Source organism: Pygocentrus nattereri, chromosome 9, assembly GCF_015220715.1.
Source record: "Pygocentrus nattereri isolate fPygNat1 chromosome 9, fPygNat1.pri, whole genome shotgun sequence".
Classification (NCBI taxonomy): domain Eukaryota; kingdom Metazoa; phylum Chordata; class Actinopteri; order Characiformes; family Serrasalmidae; genus Pygocentrus; species Pygocentrus nattereri.
The window spans coordinates 27,380,628-27,398,617 of NC_051219.1; the positions used below are offsets into that span (position 1 = coordinate 27,380,628).

At 38.5% G+C, this 17,990-nt stretch overlaps 1 protein-coding gene across 2 annotated transcripts in view; it reads left to right on the plus strand.

Annotated features, from left to right (window-relative positions):
* Positions 1-784: 784 nt before the first annotated feature.
* opn7b (opsin 7, group member b) overlaps positions 785-17,990 on the plus strand; it is a 103,455-nt gene continuing 86,249 nt past the window's right edge. For both annotated transcript variants that reach the window (XM_037541596.1, XM_017698190.2), the window contains exon 1: positions 785-1,046. Coding sequence is in view for 1 of the 2 variants with exons in the window: in XM_017698190.2 (XP_017553679.1) it covers positions 1,017-1,046 (30 nt within the window). In the remaining variant the exon portion in view is untranslated. The remainder of the gene's footprint in view (positions 1,047-17,990) is intronic.

A 17,990-nucleotide genomic window follows, 5' to 3' on the forward strand; every position in this document is an offset into this window, starting at 1 on the left:
GCAGACAAAAAAGTGATGAAAAAGGAAAAAGAGAGAAAGAAATGAATGAAGCACATCCAGCCAAACATAGAGAGAGGGAGAGATTAAGAGGGGAGAGAGGGAGAGAGAGAGAGAATAAGAGAGTCAATGTGGCAGAAAGAAAGAAAGCATAATAGAGAGAGAGATAACAAAAACAAAGAGTTAGAGACAGAGATTGAAAGCAAATGAAGAGCGAGGAAAAATGAGAGAGAAGGAATGAGCAAGGAAAGACGGTAGGAGAGGGAGAGAGACAGAAGACAGAGAAAAGACGACAGAGTAACAGACAGAAAGATGGAGAGAGAGGAAGAGAAAGCGAGCGAGAAAGAGGGGGACGAGAGTAAGTGAGAGAGAGAGACTTAGGGAGGGTGAGGAAAGGGGCAAGAGTGACACACAGACACAGAAGGAGAGAGATGTAGAGAAAGACAGAGAGGGAAGAAGGAGAGAGAGTAATAGAGATGAAAATGGAGAGAGGGAGGTAGAGGAAGCCAGAGAGGACATAAAGGTGAGGTAAGGGGCGAGAGAGGTACAGACACAGAAAGCGAAAGATGTAGAGAAAGAAAGAGAGGGGAAAAGAGGGAGAGACAGACAGAGAGAGAGAGAGAGAGAGAGAGAGAGCGAGAGAGAGAGAAAGAAAACAGAAAAGGTGATAAAGAGTAATACAGATGAAGGTGAAGAGAAGGAGGTAGAGAAAGCGAGAGAGGAAGATGAGGTAAGGGGAGAGAGAGAAACAGGGAGAGATGTAGAGGGAGGGGGTTGTAGCAGGCAGTTCAGTGGCTGTATGTAAAAGAGAGCGTGTGTGCGAATGGTTGTGTGAGTGTGATCCACGATGTGTTCACTCCGCTCTGACACTCTGCTCAGCACATGCTAGTGTGTGCACCATGAAACCACACGCTGCTCTTCTCTGCTCTGCGTTCTTCTCCTCTCCTTTTCTTCTTTCCATTCGTTCTATTTGTTCTGTGAAATGAAGACTCCACACTTTGTCCTCCATCGGCTGCTGTATGAAATCATTGGTATATTCTCCATGTAAGGTAGGCACTACTGGATCTCTGTTTGTGTGCATGTGTGGGTGTGTGTGTGTGTGGGTGTGTGTGTGTGTGTGTTGAATGAGTGGTACATCTGTCCTGAGCTGTGGCATCGTTATTTTTTCATTGTTTGGGCAGGAGAGGTTTACGGGGCTGGCTGCTAACTATTTTTAGGCTTTGTGAATTGTTGCATGCCTATGTTTGCATTGAGCGACATTCACGCTGTCTGGTTTTCTGAAGTTTTCTTTCTTTTCTTTTTTTTTGAAGTGAAGATTTCAATTAAAGAAAGGTTTTTAGTTTTAGGTGGTTATCGTTCCACCACAAAATCCTCAAACATTTCTGCTTTAAAATCATCAAATATTTCCACTATAAAATCATTTTCACTGCGAAAACGTCAACATTTACACTAAAAAAAATCATCAAATGTTTTTGCTTTAAAATTAGCAAACACATCCACTATATGATCAAACATTTCCACTTTAAAATCACCAAATGTTTTCACTATAAAACTACCAAACATTTCCAATAAAAAAATTAACATTTCCACTATAAAATCATCAAACATTTCCACTAGAAAATTAAACATTTCCACTCGAGAAATTCATCAAATATTTCCACCTTAAAATCATCACACTTGTTCCTATAAAATCATCAGATATTACCACTCTAAAATCATTAAGTGTTTCTACTATAAAATCCATCATTTCCCCTATAATCATTCGCATTATAGTCAATATACATTTTCACTGTAAAATAATCAAATTTTCTACTAAATAATCATCAAATATTACCACTATGAAGTCATTACATGTTTCTACTATAATAACATTAAATATTTCCACTATAAAGTCATCAAGCCTTCTATTATGAAATCATCAAATTGCTACTCTGCAATCTTCAAATATTTCCACTATACAATCATCAAACTTTCCATTATAAAAGTATCAAACGTTTCTATAATGACACAGAACTGGCAGCTGCAGTGGAGCACCTCTCAGGGTTCACTGGGGGATGTTTGTGGTAGTTGTGGAGGCTCTAATGATGTTACAGCACTGCGTATGCTGTATGCTAAATGATGAGACAGCTGTTGTCTGATTGTCAAATGCAGGATGGCTGTCAGAATCAAAGACTGATGGGACAGTGAACATGCACAACGTGTGCTGGTGCTAAAGTGGAAAAGTTCTGCTTGTATGTGTAGTCAGCTGACGAGAGTGCGATTCTTGTGAAAGCTCTTGAATGAAAGGCTCTTGTGATCCCTCTGTAAAACAAATGTGTGCTAAGTGACTCCTGTGATGGAATGTGTGTGTATGTGTGTGTGCATGTATTCCCCTTTGGCATTTTCTCTCTCTAAATAGATTGTCTTGTTGCTAGTGGGCTGTACTTTGGAAGATGAACAAGAGAAGATCAAGTCATGCCTATTTTGATCTGTCAAATTAGTATGAATGTATGTGAACAAGCAATTCTTGAGAGAGAGAGAGAGAGAGAGAGAGAGAGAGAGAGAGAGAGAGAGAGAGAGAGAGAGAGAGAGAGAGTTCTATGTAAACGTTTGGGTGCCCCTGATCAAATTACATGAACTTTGAAGTGACTTCAAATTTCTTGTTTCTAATTATGACATTTAAAGGAGCGATTACTGTTTATTTACTGAATTATACATATTAGAAGAAATAAAATTAAACCGAAAATGTAACTTGTGCGAAAGTTATGGCACATTTTAACTTTTGTTTTATATTTTTCATCCCAGTATGTTAAACTCAGCAATAAATAAAAATTGTGCGTTCATTTTTTTTTTTAATTCTCATATTTAACTTCTCTGTAGAGCACAGTTAACTTATTTTCACCTAAACAATCAACAAAACAGGGAATTTCTTCTTATGTAACACAGATGTGTTGTCTGTGTGTCAGTGTGAACGGCAAAGAACACAATCTGAAATGTTCAGTTCCAATTTGAGACACTTTCAAGTGTTGCTGAGGCCTTCTGACTTCTTTCGAGGCTGAAGCATCAAAGAAGTCTGAAACCAAAGTTTAAAGTATCTGAGGACACGAACCAAATAAGTGACCATGCCATTTTACGGGAGGCTCAAGCACATTCTGAGTGAAAGCCCAGCTGTCAGTCAGTGAGACTTCATGATAGCTCCTGTGATGCTGGCGAAGATGAGGCGTTCGTAATCATGATTGTTTACCTCTGGATGAGCCACATGAAGCAATGCGATGCATTGTTCTTTTGTGCATGCAGGTCAGTTTAGGAGCTGATCTGTTCAGACTAATGCTGCATACAGATCACACTTAAAATATATTGTGAACAGCCAAACAAAAAAAATGTGGCCACTTTTTCCTACTGTTTGAATATAGTATATGTGACTTTTCTGTCAGAGTGACAATGAGTGTTCAAATTTTTACATACAACTTTATTATTAGTAAACATACCTACATCTATGATATAAATAAAATAAACATATATAATTACATACATAATGGCTACTTCTTTTTCTGCAAACCTCCATCAGGCAACTCGTTTCTATAACATTTTGCTAGTACATATCATCTCAGAAGGAAAGAGAAAAGCTGTCATCCTGTCTTACCTGATGCCTCTTCAGTGGTCCATTCAGAGGGTTTGTGTTTAAATTCTTTAACTGAGGTAGAAATGAATCTAAATTCCCCAGAGCAGTTAGTGAGTGTATATGTCCACATTGGTCAGTAAAATGGATCAGCATGTGGAACTTCAGCTTTGTGTGTGCTGCTGTGTTTTCTATCACTGCATAAAAGAAACTTTATGCTGCCTTTATTGTTGGATGCACTGCAAACATTTCTGAGCGAGCGTGCACACACATTCAGCATGTAATTCACATTGCTATGGATACTTATTGATTTGTTTCAACAGATTAACAATAAAAGGCCCCCAAATTGTGGAGCGTATTACTATTCATGTGTTTTTTTCTAGCACAAACTAGAACAAAGCATTGAGAAATCACGTCATATTAGGAAAAGAGTAGGTTAAAAAAGTCAAAATAAGCCATTTTTACCTCTGGATCAATTCATGTTTAAACTGTTGCTCTCAGAGTAAACCAACATCTTGACCTGCTTTTCTGTGACTCACTTCCGCAAGAAATGGTCAGTCTGAGGTTCTGAATCACTCCAAACTTCACTGCATCGATTCCCTGTACAGAGTGCCAATTTTCTCATCATCTGCCAGACAGTCTTTTCTTTTCTTGTTCTTCAAAGCAGACCTTATTTGTAAGCCCTGAAGTACAGCTATTTCAGCCCAAAGGCCCTCATATTGATTTCTGGACCGGAGAGCCAGGATGATGGCAATTGATCAGAGGAAATTACGCATGCTTATGAAAAAGATGAAGGCCAGAGGTCAATGGTTTTAAGAGCTGGTGCAAGCAGCTGGGCATTAACATGAAAAGGCTTTTAAGCAGATGTAATATTCCCCAGTTTTTGCTGTAGTGCTGCTGCCAGCAGGAGGAGAGGGGGAGAGAAGTGAAGTGTGGACTAGGAGAACATGGAGAGTTCATTTGCCACCAAAACTCCACCTGTCAGAGGAACATGGCCACTCTCCTTGAGCTGGCTTGTTTATTCACACAGCTGAAGCCACTGGATCAACCATATCCACCCAAAAAATGTGTTCATGGTTGTTTAATATGAAGAAAGTTGCAGTTGTCTGTTTAATCTATGGCTGTATTTGTGTAGAGGTGTGAAGTGTTTTGAAATATGTACTTTAATTAGTTGACTTCTACTGCATTAGTGACATTAGAGACTTGAAGCTCGACCCAGACTTATACCTCAGAAACTCAAACTTGACTCAAGATTTGTCAGAGACATGGATCCCAAATCAGACTCACTCCTCAGACATTCTCCTGGGACTTGCAACCCAGAGATGTAAGATTCGATTCTGCTTGCACTTCAGAGACTAAGACTCTCACCTTAAAGATGTGAGACTCAACTCTGACTGCCACCTCAGCAGTCTCAAAATTTAACTCAGACTGGCACCCCAGAGACTCGACTGGGAAGTGTAACCCAGAGGCTTAAGACTCGGCACAGACTTGCACATCAGAGTTGCAAAATTTGACTCAGATTTTCACCTCAGAGACACAAAACTCAACTTGGACTCAACCAAGAGACTCAAGACTCACACATCTGAAGAGGGAATTTCAACTCAGACCTCAAAGACTTAACTTGCATTTACAATTTAGAGAACTTAGGCTGGTCTCTGACACACCTCAGAGATGCTAACTTCGACTCTGATTTTCACTTCAGAGACACGAATCTTGGCTCATATTCTCACCTCCGAGGTGCACAACTCAACTCGGACTTGCAACCCAGAGACTCAAGATTTGAACTCGTGCATCAGAAACATAAAACTCGCCTCAGACTCGCACCTCATAGACTTGATTTGGACTTGCAATTCAGAGAGCTTAGACTTGACTTGGACTCATACCTCAGAAACTTGGCTTCAGGTTCAACTTTTGAACATTTTGAGAATTGAAAACATAATTCAGCTTTGATTACACATTAGTGAGGAGAAAAAAGAAAGATATATTCTAAAAATGTAACAAAATGATCTGAAACTTATCAAAACTATACCTTCACAGTATCTATTTATTCATGTTCACTTGATTAACAGAGTCATTTTGCCTTTAGAATTGACTTTAGGTACTACAGCTTTAATTACACCTTTACTTTTCTGTCTTTAGGTGCATCATTCTAGCCTCTCTACTTCCTCCCATCTCTCTATCCTTCTGTATCAGATTTTTTATTTAATCACTGCTATATTTTATATTCTGTATTTTTATATTTTAGATATTTATATTTTATATATGCAATACTCCCCACAACCCTGAGGGAGAAGCGGCTTAGAAAATGTGTGTGTATATGCAATATTTTCTCCTTGTTTCTTCTCCTTCCTACATCTTTCCTTCTTCATCTCTCTCTCTCTCTCTCTCTCTCTCTCTCTCTCTCTCTCTCTCTCTCTGTAATTCCAGAGATTCAAAACTTAACTCAGACTCTCACCTCTGAGACTCAAACTTGACTAGACTTTCACTTCAGACACAGAAGAACTGACTCAGACTTGCAACTCAGAGACTCAAGACTCAGTTCTCAGAGACGCAAAGCTATACTCTGAGATTCAAGACTCAGATTTGCACCTCAGAAATGCAAAACTCAACTCAGACTTGCAGCCTAGAGTCTCAAGACTCAAACTCACACATCAGAAACATGGCATTTAAATCAGACTTGTACCTCATAGAGTTTAGACTTGACTCAGACTCACACCTTAGAGATGTAAAACGCAACTTGGCCTGGCAACCCAGAGACTGAAGACTCAAGACTTGCACCCAGTGGCGCAAAAAGTGGGTATGCAGCGTATGCGGCACATATGGGCGCTGCACTAGAGGGGCGCCAAAACGATGCCGGAAAATTATTTCTAGTCTGCATTTTCTGTAAGAGCTGTTTGTTCAAGTATGATAATACACATCAAAAAACAGCACAGCACTAATCAGGCGCCCATCCACTCCGTCCCCTACCCTCCTGTCATTTGCTCCCAAACACAGGCGCTTGAGAACGCGCCCCATAGGGAACAGAAGAGGGAGAGAGAAAAAGATGTTGTAGGGATGAAGAAAAGCTTCTCAAAGTGGTTGAAAGACAGCAGGCTGGTCAGTTTATACGCTTTATTCACCTACGTCACCTTTGTCTACCAAAACGAGACTGTAGGGTATGAAAGTAGCGTTGGACCACTGGGTTCTAGCAAAGCTGCCTCACTGCTGCGTTCCCAAATGCACTTATTCAAAAATAAAGGAATCTAATAGAGGTCAAACCTTCCATAGTTTCCCCAAAGATCCCGTACTTCACCGTGAATAGATTCACACACTCAGAAGAGATCGCCTGTTCAGTTTAAGATGTATGTTACTGTGCTAGCTAAGGCTAGCCATATTAATATTACCCAGCCAGCCAGATGAATGAGAGCAGTGAGGAAGCAAGCTAACGTTAAAGCTAAACTTGGTTCTCCAGCTACGACCTGATTAACCCTGAACTGGTTATTTTCTCGGTTTAACTTCAAAACGAGTGACATTAGTCAAGCCATAGCTCTTTATAGTAGCCTGTTTAGCTAGCTAACCTAGCTAGTCAACATTCTAGTTAATATCCTAACCGTGGCAGCCTGGTCTAAAGCTCAGCTCGCTGGTGTCACTAAATCATCTTAAACTCTTAGTTTCTAGCCACATTCAGACACATTCAGCCTGTAACTGTTTTAGTTGAGTTTTCCTTTACATTTTTTATTTATTTTGTCCTTTTATTTATTTAATTTTCTGTTTTACCTTTTTATTTATTTTATTCCATACTTTTCACCTTTTACCTTTTTATTTCATTTATTTCTTCCTTTTATTTATTCTGTCTTCTGGTTTACTGTTTATTTCCATAATTTACTTTTTTATATAAACTTGGTGTTTTAACCCTCTTTCTTTGTGCTTATATTTTATTATTCTAATTATTAATCTCTATTTTATTGCATTACATTTTAGCCTGTCCACTTATCAGTTTATTCTGAATTATTTTATTTCTTCTTAATTAAATCCTCATTGCTTGTTTTTTGCTCTTACCATTTAATTTGTATTCTGTTTATAAAGTTCCTTATTTTAGCTTGCCTGCTTAAATATTTGATTTTAATTTTAATTTTTTTCAGTCACTTTAAGTTAAGGGGCGGGGTTTGGGGGGGGCGCCGATAATATGTTTGCATCCACCTCAGAAAGTATGTAGTTGCACCCCTGCTTGCACCACAGAGATGTGTAACTCGACTCTGGCTTACACCTCAATGACTTGACTTGGAACCACAATTCAGAGACCTGAGCCTTGACTCAGATTCACCAATCGACTTGGCCTTGCACCTTAGAGATTCTAATTGGATTGCAAGACTGGAGACTTAACTCAGCCACACCACAGGGATGCAAACCTCAACTCAACTCAACAATTCGTGACAAACAGATCAGAATGAGTACTCCAAAATTACTTGGAAAAAATTTCCATTATCTTCTATGTAAACATAATGACATTTTTCCTTCTCCTGTAAAGTGAAATTAATTTAAATGCAGATCTAATATGATTAATTAAACTACAGTTTTTAGCATAATGAACTTTGATTTCTGTGACACATTTTATTGCACGGTGACCAAACAAAATCATTACACTCTGACCATATCATCCCTGAATGTGTGAAGTATCATCTAATCTCAAGCTCTGTCTTATTTTCTCAGCCTTCCAATCACTGCTTATAAACTGTCACTAAGTCTTTAGTTCTCAATTTGAATCTCCAAAAAGATCTACTTGAAGGACCTGTAAAAGTGAGCTCATGTCCCTGAGCACAGTATGTCATTTCCAAAGTCAAAGACAAATAAAAACTTGGGTTGTATCAAAATGTCAAAGCAAATGTCTCCATCCATGCATCAAGTCATCAAAGGTAAGACAAAAATAGTTTATAAAAAAATTCAAGCCTGTTATGGCAGTATGCTTTAGCCTTGGACAATTAGATTAAGGTGTTTGCTGTGCTGTTTTTCCTAATTTTTCTAAATCTCATCTGATGTGAACTTGCTTATGTTAGTGTCATTATGTTAGTGTTATTTGAATACCGCATTCTTGTTGATATGTACAGTCTTGTAGTTGTTTTTTTGTCATCATAGGGAGGGTGCAATGGAATAGGTAGTGTGAGGACTCTACTGTTGTCAGGAGTAAGCTATTTAGAGTGGTTTGGTGTGAAATGTGTTCTGCAGTGAGTGCAATGCCTCTAAAAGCTCTCTTAAATTATTACAGAAAAGGGTCATGAATACACTGCAATGCCTGAAACATTAATCCATTCGTGACACAGGCGTACGTGAAGGGCATTTTGAGGCAAAACGGTCCCCTCAAAACTACTTTCATTAAATTTTCCACAATATTACCATCATCAACATTAGGTTCACTGTTGGATAGTAAATAAAATTGCTTTATTCAAGTTGTAGATATGGTGACCCCTGGTTCCTATCACAACCACTGTAGAGGAGTCTGAGTCTGTAAGCTTCTCTACAATGAACCATTTTGCATAAAATCACTCTGGATGACTTTGTTTACATGATGGAGTTATGCAAAATCAAACTGAAAAAGTGGTGAATTTCTTCTTTATTAAATGAATTTATGCAAGTGTTGAACTCTTTAGAATGGTGTAGAAACAGTGTGTCAGCAGAACATATTTACTATTACATTCTTCTTCCCTTACTGAGCAAATACACTTTCATGAAAGCAGCTGGTGAGAGGGGCCTATTTGCTTTATGTTAAGGGAGGCATGCAGAACAGCACACTGTGCATGAGTGTGTTTGTGTATTCAACTCTTTGTTGGGTTTTTCTTCCCTCTAACCTTCTCTCTTTCTTTTTCTCTTCCCTTCTTGTTCCATCTTTCCCTTTTTGCTCTCTCTCTCTCTCTCTCTCTCTCTCACACACACACTCACACACTCTACTTTTTCTCCTAGATATCTTTTTTCTCTTCCCTTCTTGTTCCATCTTTCCCTTCTCTCTCTCACCCCCTCTCTCTCCTTCCCCACCCCCACCACATTTCCTTTAACTTTAACCAGTTTTTCTTTCTTTTAGACTTTCTTTCCAGTTAATTAAGAACACCTCCTTGTTTTTAGACTCATTGTCCTTTTTATCAGCCCCACTGACCATATAGGAGCACTTTGTAGTTCGGCAGTTACAGACTGTAGTCCATCTGCTTCTCTGCATAATTTTTTGCCCCTTTTCACTGTTCTTCAATGGCAAGGACGTCTGCAGGACCACCACAGAGTGTAAAGATTTTGATTAGCAGTAACACGGTGACAGCACTCATAGAAAATGAGTCAAATGTAATTATCTTTGAAAAAAATTGCAGCTTATTAAATATTCCACCCCCATTTGATTGGGAAGGCCTGTCCTACTCATGGCTATGTCTCTTAGTGAGGTGCTCAATATCAGAACAGCACTGTTTTCACATTAAATTTAATGAATGAAGATAAATGAAATCCCTCTGAAACGACCAAGGTCTGGACCCCAGTAGTGTCTTTATAGATGGTTATAGCTATGTGTGTTGTAAATGTCTGTATGAATATAAGGTGGGATGAATCGATTAGATCACTTCTATTGAGGCGCGCTTATGCAATCTCTATACAGACGTCATTCTACAGACCACTCGCTCACTCCACCCCCAGATGTGAGTCAGGGGCCACCTCTCTTGCCCGTAGGGGATGTGTCGGGAGATAAGTGGGTAGGGACATGTAACAAGAGAGTAGACAACACAGCAAATTAACACTGTGAGACACTGCCCCCCTACACCCCCATCTAATGCCAATCACCCAGAATTACATAATTCTCTATCTGCGGTAATGAGGGACTTCCTCTGCCTTAGGCAAAGCTGTTAGATCTGCATTACAGACATAAAACCATTATCCATTCTCTCTCTGTCTTTATTTCTCTCTCTATAGAGACAGTTGTGTTTCAATCTGAAGGTGCTGAAAATTTATGCCGCATGCATTTGATTGCAAAGGCCTAGTCAAAGGACATGTTTGGTTGATTTTCTAAGTGAAAATAAGTCACACATTCTCTACAGACAACACACTTCTGTACATTTTAATGTCAGAGAGTTTCTGACTGTCAGTATGGCAATGAACCTCCAACAGCTCAGAGCATTCGTCATTGGTAGCAACAGTTCCGAGAAAAAGGTCACCAGCATCATGTAGCGCAGAGCGATGACAATTCCAGACGCTTGCGGAGGGAAGATAGCAAGGTTTAATGATAAACCGGTCAACCAAATCCAAACGGGGCAAAACACCAAGAGTAAATAGAGTCCTAGCAAGGGGTCAAAACCAATTTCCAAAAAACAGCAACGGTACAAAAACGGAAGGCAAAAGGGCGTAGTCAAATACAGAAACACAGAGGTTCATAAACGTGGTCTATCCAATAAACACACACAAGAGAACAGTTAGTAAAGTCAGATAAACAATACCTCACAAAGACTGAGTCTAAAGCCCGGGCTTTGGTAGTCTCAGCTATTACGAGTCACAGGTGAAGATCTTTTAAAAGTCAGGTGATTATGAGTGCTGATAGGAACACATGTTAATGTCCGAGGTCACCTGATCTCCCAGGGTATTCTGGGAGTCCGAGTCCGAGTCCAAATGGGGACTCACGTGTGACACATCACCACATCTTGTGGCGGTACATTAAGGATTCTGTTTATGTGCCACCACTACCAACAACATTGGATGATCTCTGAAATCCCATTGAAAGAGCCGTGAGTACAGTGACACCTGACATATGTATGGGATGTATGGAATGAAAGCATGGTATGTATTTGACTACCGCGTTGATGTTGTCCATCATTGAGCACTTGTAAAATTACATAATAAACTTTATGCTCACTTAAAGCATTTACAAATTTTGAAAATCATTAAACCATGACATTTGACCAGGGTACTCAAAAATCTGTGTACAACTGTATATATGATGTGAATGATGTCATGCAAAAAATGTTGCCTTTTATATATTTACATCAAATAAAACATTATAGTAACCTATGATAACATGAGAGACAACATATACACCCAGAACTAATATTATAAATTATACCATCAATCCATTGATTCACATTCTATTCTGCTCTCTCTCCTCCTGGACACACTTGATGAACTGTGTGATGACCAATCTAATTGTTGATATGTGGCTATCTGTTGTCAGTTTAGACAAGCCTTATAGAACTTTGACAAAGGTCCCATTCAGCATAATCAGAAATTGGAGCGCCAAACTGTCAAAATGCCTACATTTTTTACATAAACTAGACCACCACAGTGCTTCATTAGAGTTGCTACTGTACAATGTTGAATCTCCTGTTTAATAAGAGAGATTCAAGACTGGACTTCAAGTCAGAATGGTACAGAGTTCCAAGAGACTTGCACTAAAATATGAGACTCAAGTGACCCACTAACAATGTTAAGCATTGATTTTTCCTGGGTGGCCTGAGTAGCGAGGAGTGTGAGGCCCATGGCAACACCAGCTAAATTAGTTAAAGATACTTAGGCTGGCATTTACACATGTGGACACAAGTTTTTATATATCACAAATGTATATTTGTGTGTGTGTGTGTGTGTGTGTGTGTGTGTGTGTGTGTGTGTGTGTGTGTGTGTGTGTGTGTGTGTGTGTGTGTGTGTGAGAGAGAGAGAGGCTCTTTCCAGATAACGTCCTCCTGCCTATGACACTAATAAACAGTATATCCTTGTGTGCCGAAGGAGGAGTTTAGCCAAAATACTCACAATCTCTTCACATTCCACTTTCTTTATCTTCAGTGAAAAAGAAAATCCTACTCTTCTTCAGTTGATCTTGTTTTTCTTCTCCTTCTTCTTCTTTCTCTTCTTCTCTTTCTTCATCACCTTGTTCTTCTTTCTCTTACTTTCTTTTTTCCTTCATCTTCTCCATTTCACATTGTTCTTCATCTTCTTTGCTTTCTTCTTCTTCCTCATTTTCCTTGTCTTTCTACTTCAACAACTTTTTACTTTTCCTCCTCCTCTTCTTTCTCCTACTCCTTTCTTTGCCTTGTTTTTTTTGTCCCATTCTTCCTTATCCTCCTTCCTTTTTCACTTTCTTTATCATTTTGTCTCTGCATTTTCTATCTTATGTATGATCTTCCGTATCACTTTCTTCCTCATTTTTGTTCTTTTGCATCACCTTCTTTTTCTTCCTTCTCCTCCTCCTCTTTGCTCCTTCTCCTCATTGTTCGTCCATGTTGTTTTTCTCCTTTTGCATCACTTTCTTCTTCTTTTTTTTTTTTTATTCCTCTACATTTCTCTGCCTATTTGATTTACATGGCCCATTATTTTGAAGTAACTGATTGGGAAAGTCTTTGAGTATTTAACTATTTTTTAAATGTCCTGAGTCACTGATGTCTGCTAGTAATGGACATTGAGTGACCAGTCTCAAAAGATTGCATATAAAAAATGATGTGCATTATACTGAGTATGTGAGGGTGATTTCATTGGATGTCACATCAATGATGTTATAAGAAAAACCTCCAGTTCCTAGGTTTGAAAAGTCAAATTTGCCAAATTTTTTTTTGCCCTTGTTGGTTTTCTCTGTCTCTGTCTTACAGGAATATTTCAGGACTACTAAGTTGGCAAGCAGTGATTTGCATTTGTGGAATGCTCACTGGCCTTTTACATTAGCATTCATTAGCAGCAACATTAACTCCTTTGGATGAAGCACTTCATTAGACCCTATAACAAATGGTCTGCTGTCAGGCCAGTTAGTCCGTCTCTGTACAAAAGCAAGTTGTCTACAAATCATAGACTAGTGCTAGGCCTTATTGCAATAAAGGTGATTTTTCAGCTCTGTGTTTTTCCGCCTACCATCACCAGAGGTGTGAGTAATTAGCAGGGAAAATGTTAGCCACCTGTTCTGCCGCTAATGCAGGTGATGAGATATATGAGGCAAGGCAAGCTCATCTGTGCTGATGTAATTTACAGTTGCTGCAAATTACTGTTATGTTTATTAAAAAATGTTCAGCTTTTTCAGACCTCACAGATATATTTACATTAAGAAACCACAGAGAGATGCATTAAGCTGGACAGACAGAATTGCTTTTCAGCATCAGAATAATGGAGCCCATGTTCTACATGATTTAATGTTCACTCTTTTTCAAGCACATCCGGTCATGAAGGCCTTGAAAACGACATTAAGAGTGGAATCACATGCATTAAGTCAAGGAATATGTGAATATATGCTTTTGTTGAGGTTCACAAATAGTGATTCCACAATCAATCAATTCTACACAATGTCCAAAGCCCTGGCATCCTCAATTCATAATGTGGTTTCTGACTGTGTGACATATGATTATCTTCTTCTTCACTTTCTTTCTCCTCCGCCTTCTTTCTTACTCTTCCCTAGAGTTTCATCACCTACTATTTCTACTTACACCTCCTCTTCTCTTCTTGTTTGTTGCCTTGTCTTCATCTTTTTCTTCTTCTCCCTCTTCTTCCTCTTTATTAATCTTCCTGCTTGTCCTTGTCATCACCTTCTTTTTATTCCTCCTCCTGCTCCTGTCCCCATATAAGTAGAATATATATTCTCTCTCATCCTCTTTCGTCTTCTTTTTTCCACCAGCTTCTTTGAATTCTTCTTTCACCTCCTTCTCAGTCTTTTTATTGCCCCTACCCCATCTTTATCTTCTTCCCCATCTCCCCTACTCTTCTTTTTCTTCTTCCTTCTTTTTTCTTCACCTTCTTCATCACATTTGTCCTTCTCCTCTTTCTTTTTCTTCTTTGTCCTCCTTTATTCTTTCTCCTTTCTTCTTCTTCTTCTTTTTCCCATTACCTTCTCTTTCTTCTATCTTCTACTCTTACTCCTTCTTCTTCATTTTATTCATGGCTTAGTTTTTTTCATTCATTTTTCTCATCCTTTAACAAAAACGTACAAAAGTACATCTTTTTCACCCTCTTCTTCCACCACCTTCTTCTTCTTCTCATTGTTCTACTTCTCTTTTTTCTTCCTCTTACTCCTTATCACAGTCTTCCTCCTTCTTCTTATCTTTCTTATTTTTTCACCTTCTTTTTATTCCTCCTCCTCCTCCTGTACAAATTTGATTTTTATCACACAAAATAGCACAGAGCTTCCATCTGCAGTTTAGTTGGTGAACCTAAAACCTCTAGGACATTCTCACTGTACCCATAGACACTTAAGTAGCCTTTTGAGAAGAGCATCAAAGAGCCTCTTACCTATTATAGCATTTTTAGATCCTTATGGTCATGTTTTCTGGAGTGAAATTGCCCCTACTTCATGCATTCTGCTAGACAAACAAGAACGGCATTCCCCAGAATCCACTGGGGAATCAAGAGGCAGAGTTACTTCCCTCACATATGCAATCAGACTTGAACTCTAATACCCAGACTTCACAGTGAAGTCACATGACTCTGGAACGGTCCTCATCATCCTATCACTGTTTACGTTCACCTGAGTACTAATAATGTTCAGCTGTGTATTTGTCACATGACTAAGGTAACTTAGTATATAAGCCCGGGCTTTAGCAAGTATTAGTTGTGAGGTATTGCTTTGAGTATTCGTTTCCTGCTGTTTGTCATGTTTATGTTTTGCCTGTTTCTTCTTTGACTCTGTTTTTGGATTTGCCCTTTTGTACTTTTGCCTGGTTTGTTCGATTTATGTTTTTGACCCATTGCTTGTTTTGTGGACTTCGCTCAAATTTGCCCTTGTCTGTTATGGTTGCCATTCTTACCTTACTGTGCTTATTGGAACTGACCCATGCCTGTTTCCTGACTACGTCATACCGCCCTGATTCAACTAGTAAGGTTTCACTTGTGTTTTCAATCTGTGAGCCTCTGCTTTCTGGTCCCACCTTACACCTACAAATAACCACTAACAAGGGTCATGTGTGCGTGTGTGTGTGTGTGTGTAAGTGTTTACTAAGAGCAGATAATGTGTGTATGTAATATATGTACCAGACGTGTGTAGAGTTTGTTCTTGCATCTCATACACCAAAAAATCAATAGCTGCTTGTATCTTTCATTTGTTGTTGTTTTATTTTTATTTTTATTGAGAATTTGAAAACACCAGCTGTTCTTTACAACTTACCACCTACATGAAACCAGATTTCAATTGAGTTGCATAGCGTTAATCATTCTGCAACTCATTTGAAACTCAGCCACAACAGTTGCGTTGTGAAACAATGAAAGAGCCTATCAAACCACTGATTCAACCAAATTAGTCAACAAGAAGATAAAACAGAAGATGGTTTAGGTGGTCGAAAAGGAGATGAAGAAGATAAAAATGCTCCAAACATGTACATTTTCCTATTGATAGTGAGAATAGGATGTATCAAAAAAAAAAAAAAACAAGCTGGCAAACTAGTGGAGTAAACAAATGTGTTCTGTGCAACTGTCATTGGTTTTTAATTGCTTCTTGGCAAATTACACCAAAATCAAGTTGCAGGCAACTCATTAGTTTCAAGAAGGTTTCTCTGTATAAAGCTAGTCTGAAGTTCTTTACTCTATGATTCTATTTCATTGTCATTTGTGTTCTAACAGACATTCTAGCTTCAGTTTAGATTTTGTTTGTAACGTTGGGGAGCGATGATGAGGCAGACACATATGCAGAGATAAGCAAGATTTATTAGGGGCAAATCCATATTCAGGGTCAAGATGTTCAGGTAGCCAACATGGAGAGATTGGAGTACAGACATGATAAACAGAAAAACGAAAAAACACCAAACAATACCAACAACACAAACAGCTCCAACAAAGACCAGACAAACAAACCAGGACAAACACAGAGCTTAAAAAATGGCAGGACAGGGAAGAAACAAAAGAGTGCACGTGGACAGGACTGGGAGGGGCCAATTGTGACATTGTGTTGTTTTTACAACATGCTAAAATTTAATTCATGAATGGACCAGTAGAAAGCTCCAATACTGCGTGAAGAAAAATATAGTTCCTTTAACTTCTATTCAACAGTAATAGAATTTTTTTGTCGGAAAGAAGTTTCTGTGCAGGTAATTTTTTTACTCATCAAGGTACAAACGATTTAAATTAATCCTCAAAGGTACAGCAGTGGTTTTTCCAGGAGAAAGGTACATATTGTACCTTTTTACAACCTAATATTTTAAAGCAAAACAGTAAAATACTGGAGTCAAGACAAGCTATCTAAGTCAATACAAACTAAAAATATATAGTTTCAGTAGAATTTAAATTACTAACTAAAGGTCATGAAAAGTATCATCCAAGGGACAAGAGAGGTTCTACATGAGTGACAGTTTGCAGCCTTTTGTCTGAGAGTGAAAATGCTCCTGCTGCATCTTTGTTCTCAAACAAGCCTATGATTAAAGACTGTACAGACCTGAGCCGGCTCAAAGACTACACGCTTGTTTCTTCTGCAGCCTTTTGCTTTCATGCATGTGTTTAGATTCATACTCTAATCTAAATGTATTTCATTCTATTAACCTGCTTTTTATATGAAATGATGCCCTCCATTATTGCATCCCCTGCTTATATAACTGTATAACTGTCTTTCTAAACTAGACACATCTCTACTTTCTGAACGCTCTTATCTACAAAATGACTTTTACTTTACACGTGCTGGCATGGATGTTCATAACAGAGTAATTTACTAATGAAAAAGCCACAGTTAAATTCACTCAGGAGTTGTTTAGGATGCAAACAGCTGCTCAGTAATTCATGCATCATTTGCTCCTTATAAGAGTCAGCTGGCACACAGCCAACTGGTGTGTTATGATGTACTAAAACTGGCAAAAAAATCGTCTATATGGCACTGATCTGGAATCAGTTTACTCTATTTAAGTCCTAGGAGAGCATGTGCTGGCTATAGCCTAAACCCAGTGCTTTACTCCACAACAGCTGCATTAGTCCACCAATAATAGCTCATAATCACAAGCTTGCCATTGTGATTGTGTATTTCTGTACATTGTCCACAAAAGGAACACAGTCAATATTTAAGATTTATTGTGATACTAACCAGGGTAATTATATATTTTAAGTTCCCATTAGCTTTTACTTTTATTTATTTTATGATGTTTATTATGTTTTTGATTTCAGTTTGATTGCAGTTATTTGTAAAGGTTTTTATATGGTCCAAATGGTGAGAAATCCCCCTATGACTTGCTTTGCAAAGCAAAGGAGCAGTGCGGATCTTTATGGACAGTGTCAGGTATGGCTGGTATACGTAAATGGATGAGTGGGCCTAGGCCCTCCCTCTCTTTCAAAAAAACAACAAAAAAAAAGACATTAAAAAGATGTTTCATTTTCGCCATCCACATAATTTTAACTTACATTTAATAACTAACTGTTTGCATACAAAGATTTTTGCCAAACTGATTGAACACGTTCCAATTATACTTTAAAACTGAGGTGTTTTTATGCTCACTCTACTCAACAATCTGATGAAAATCTC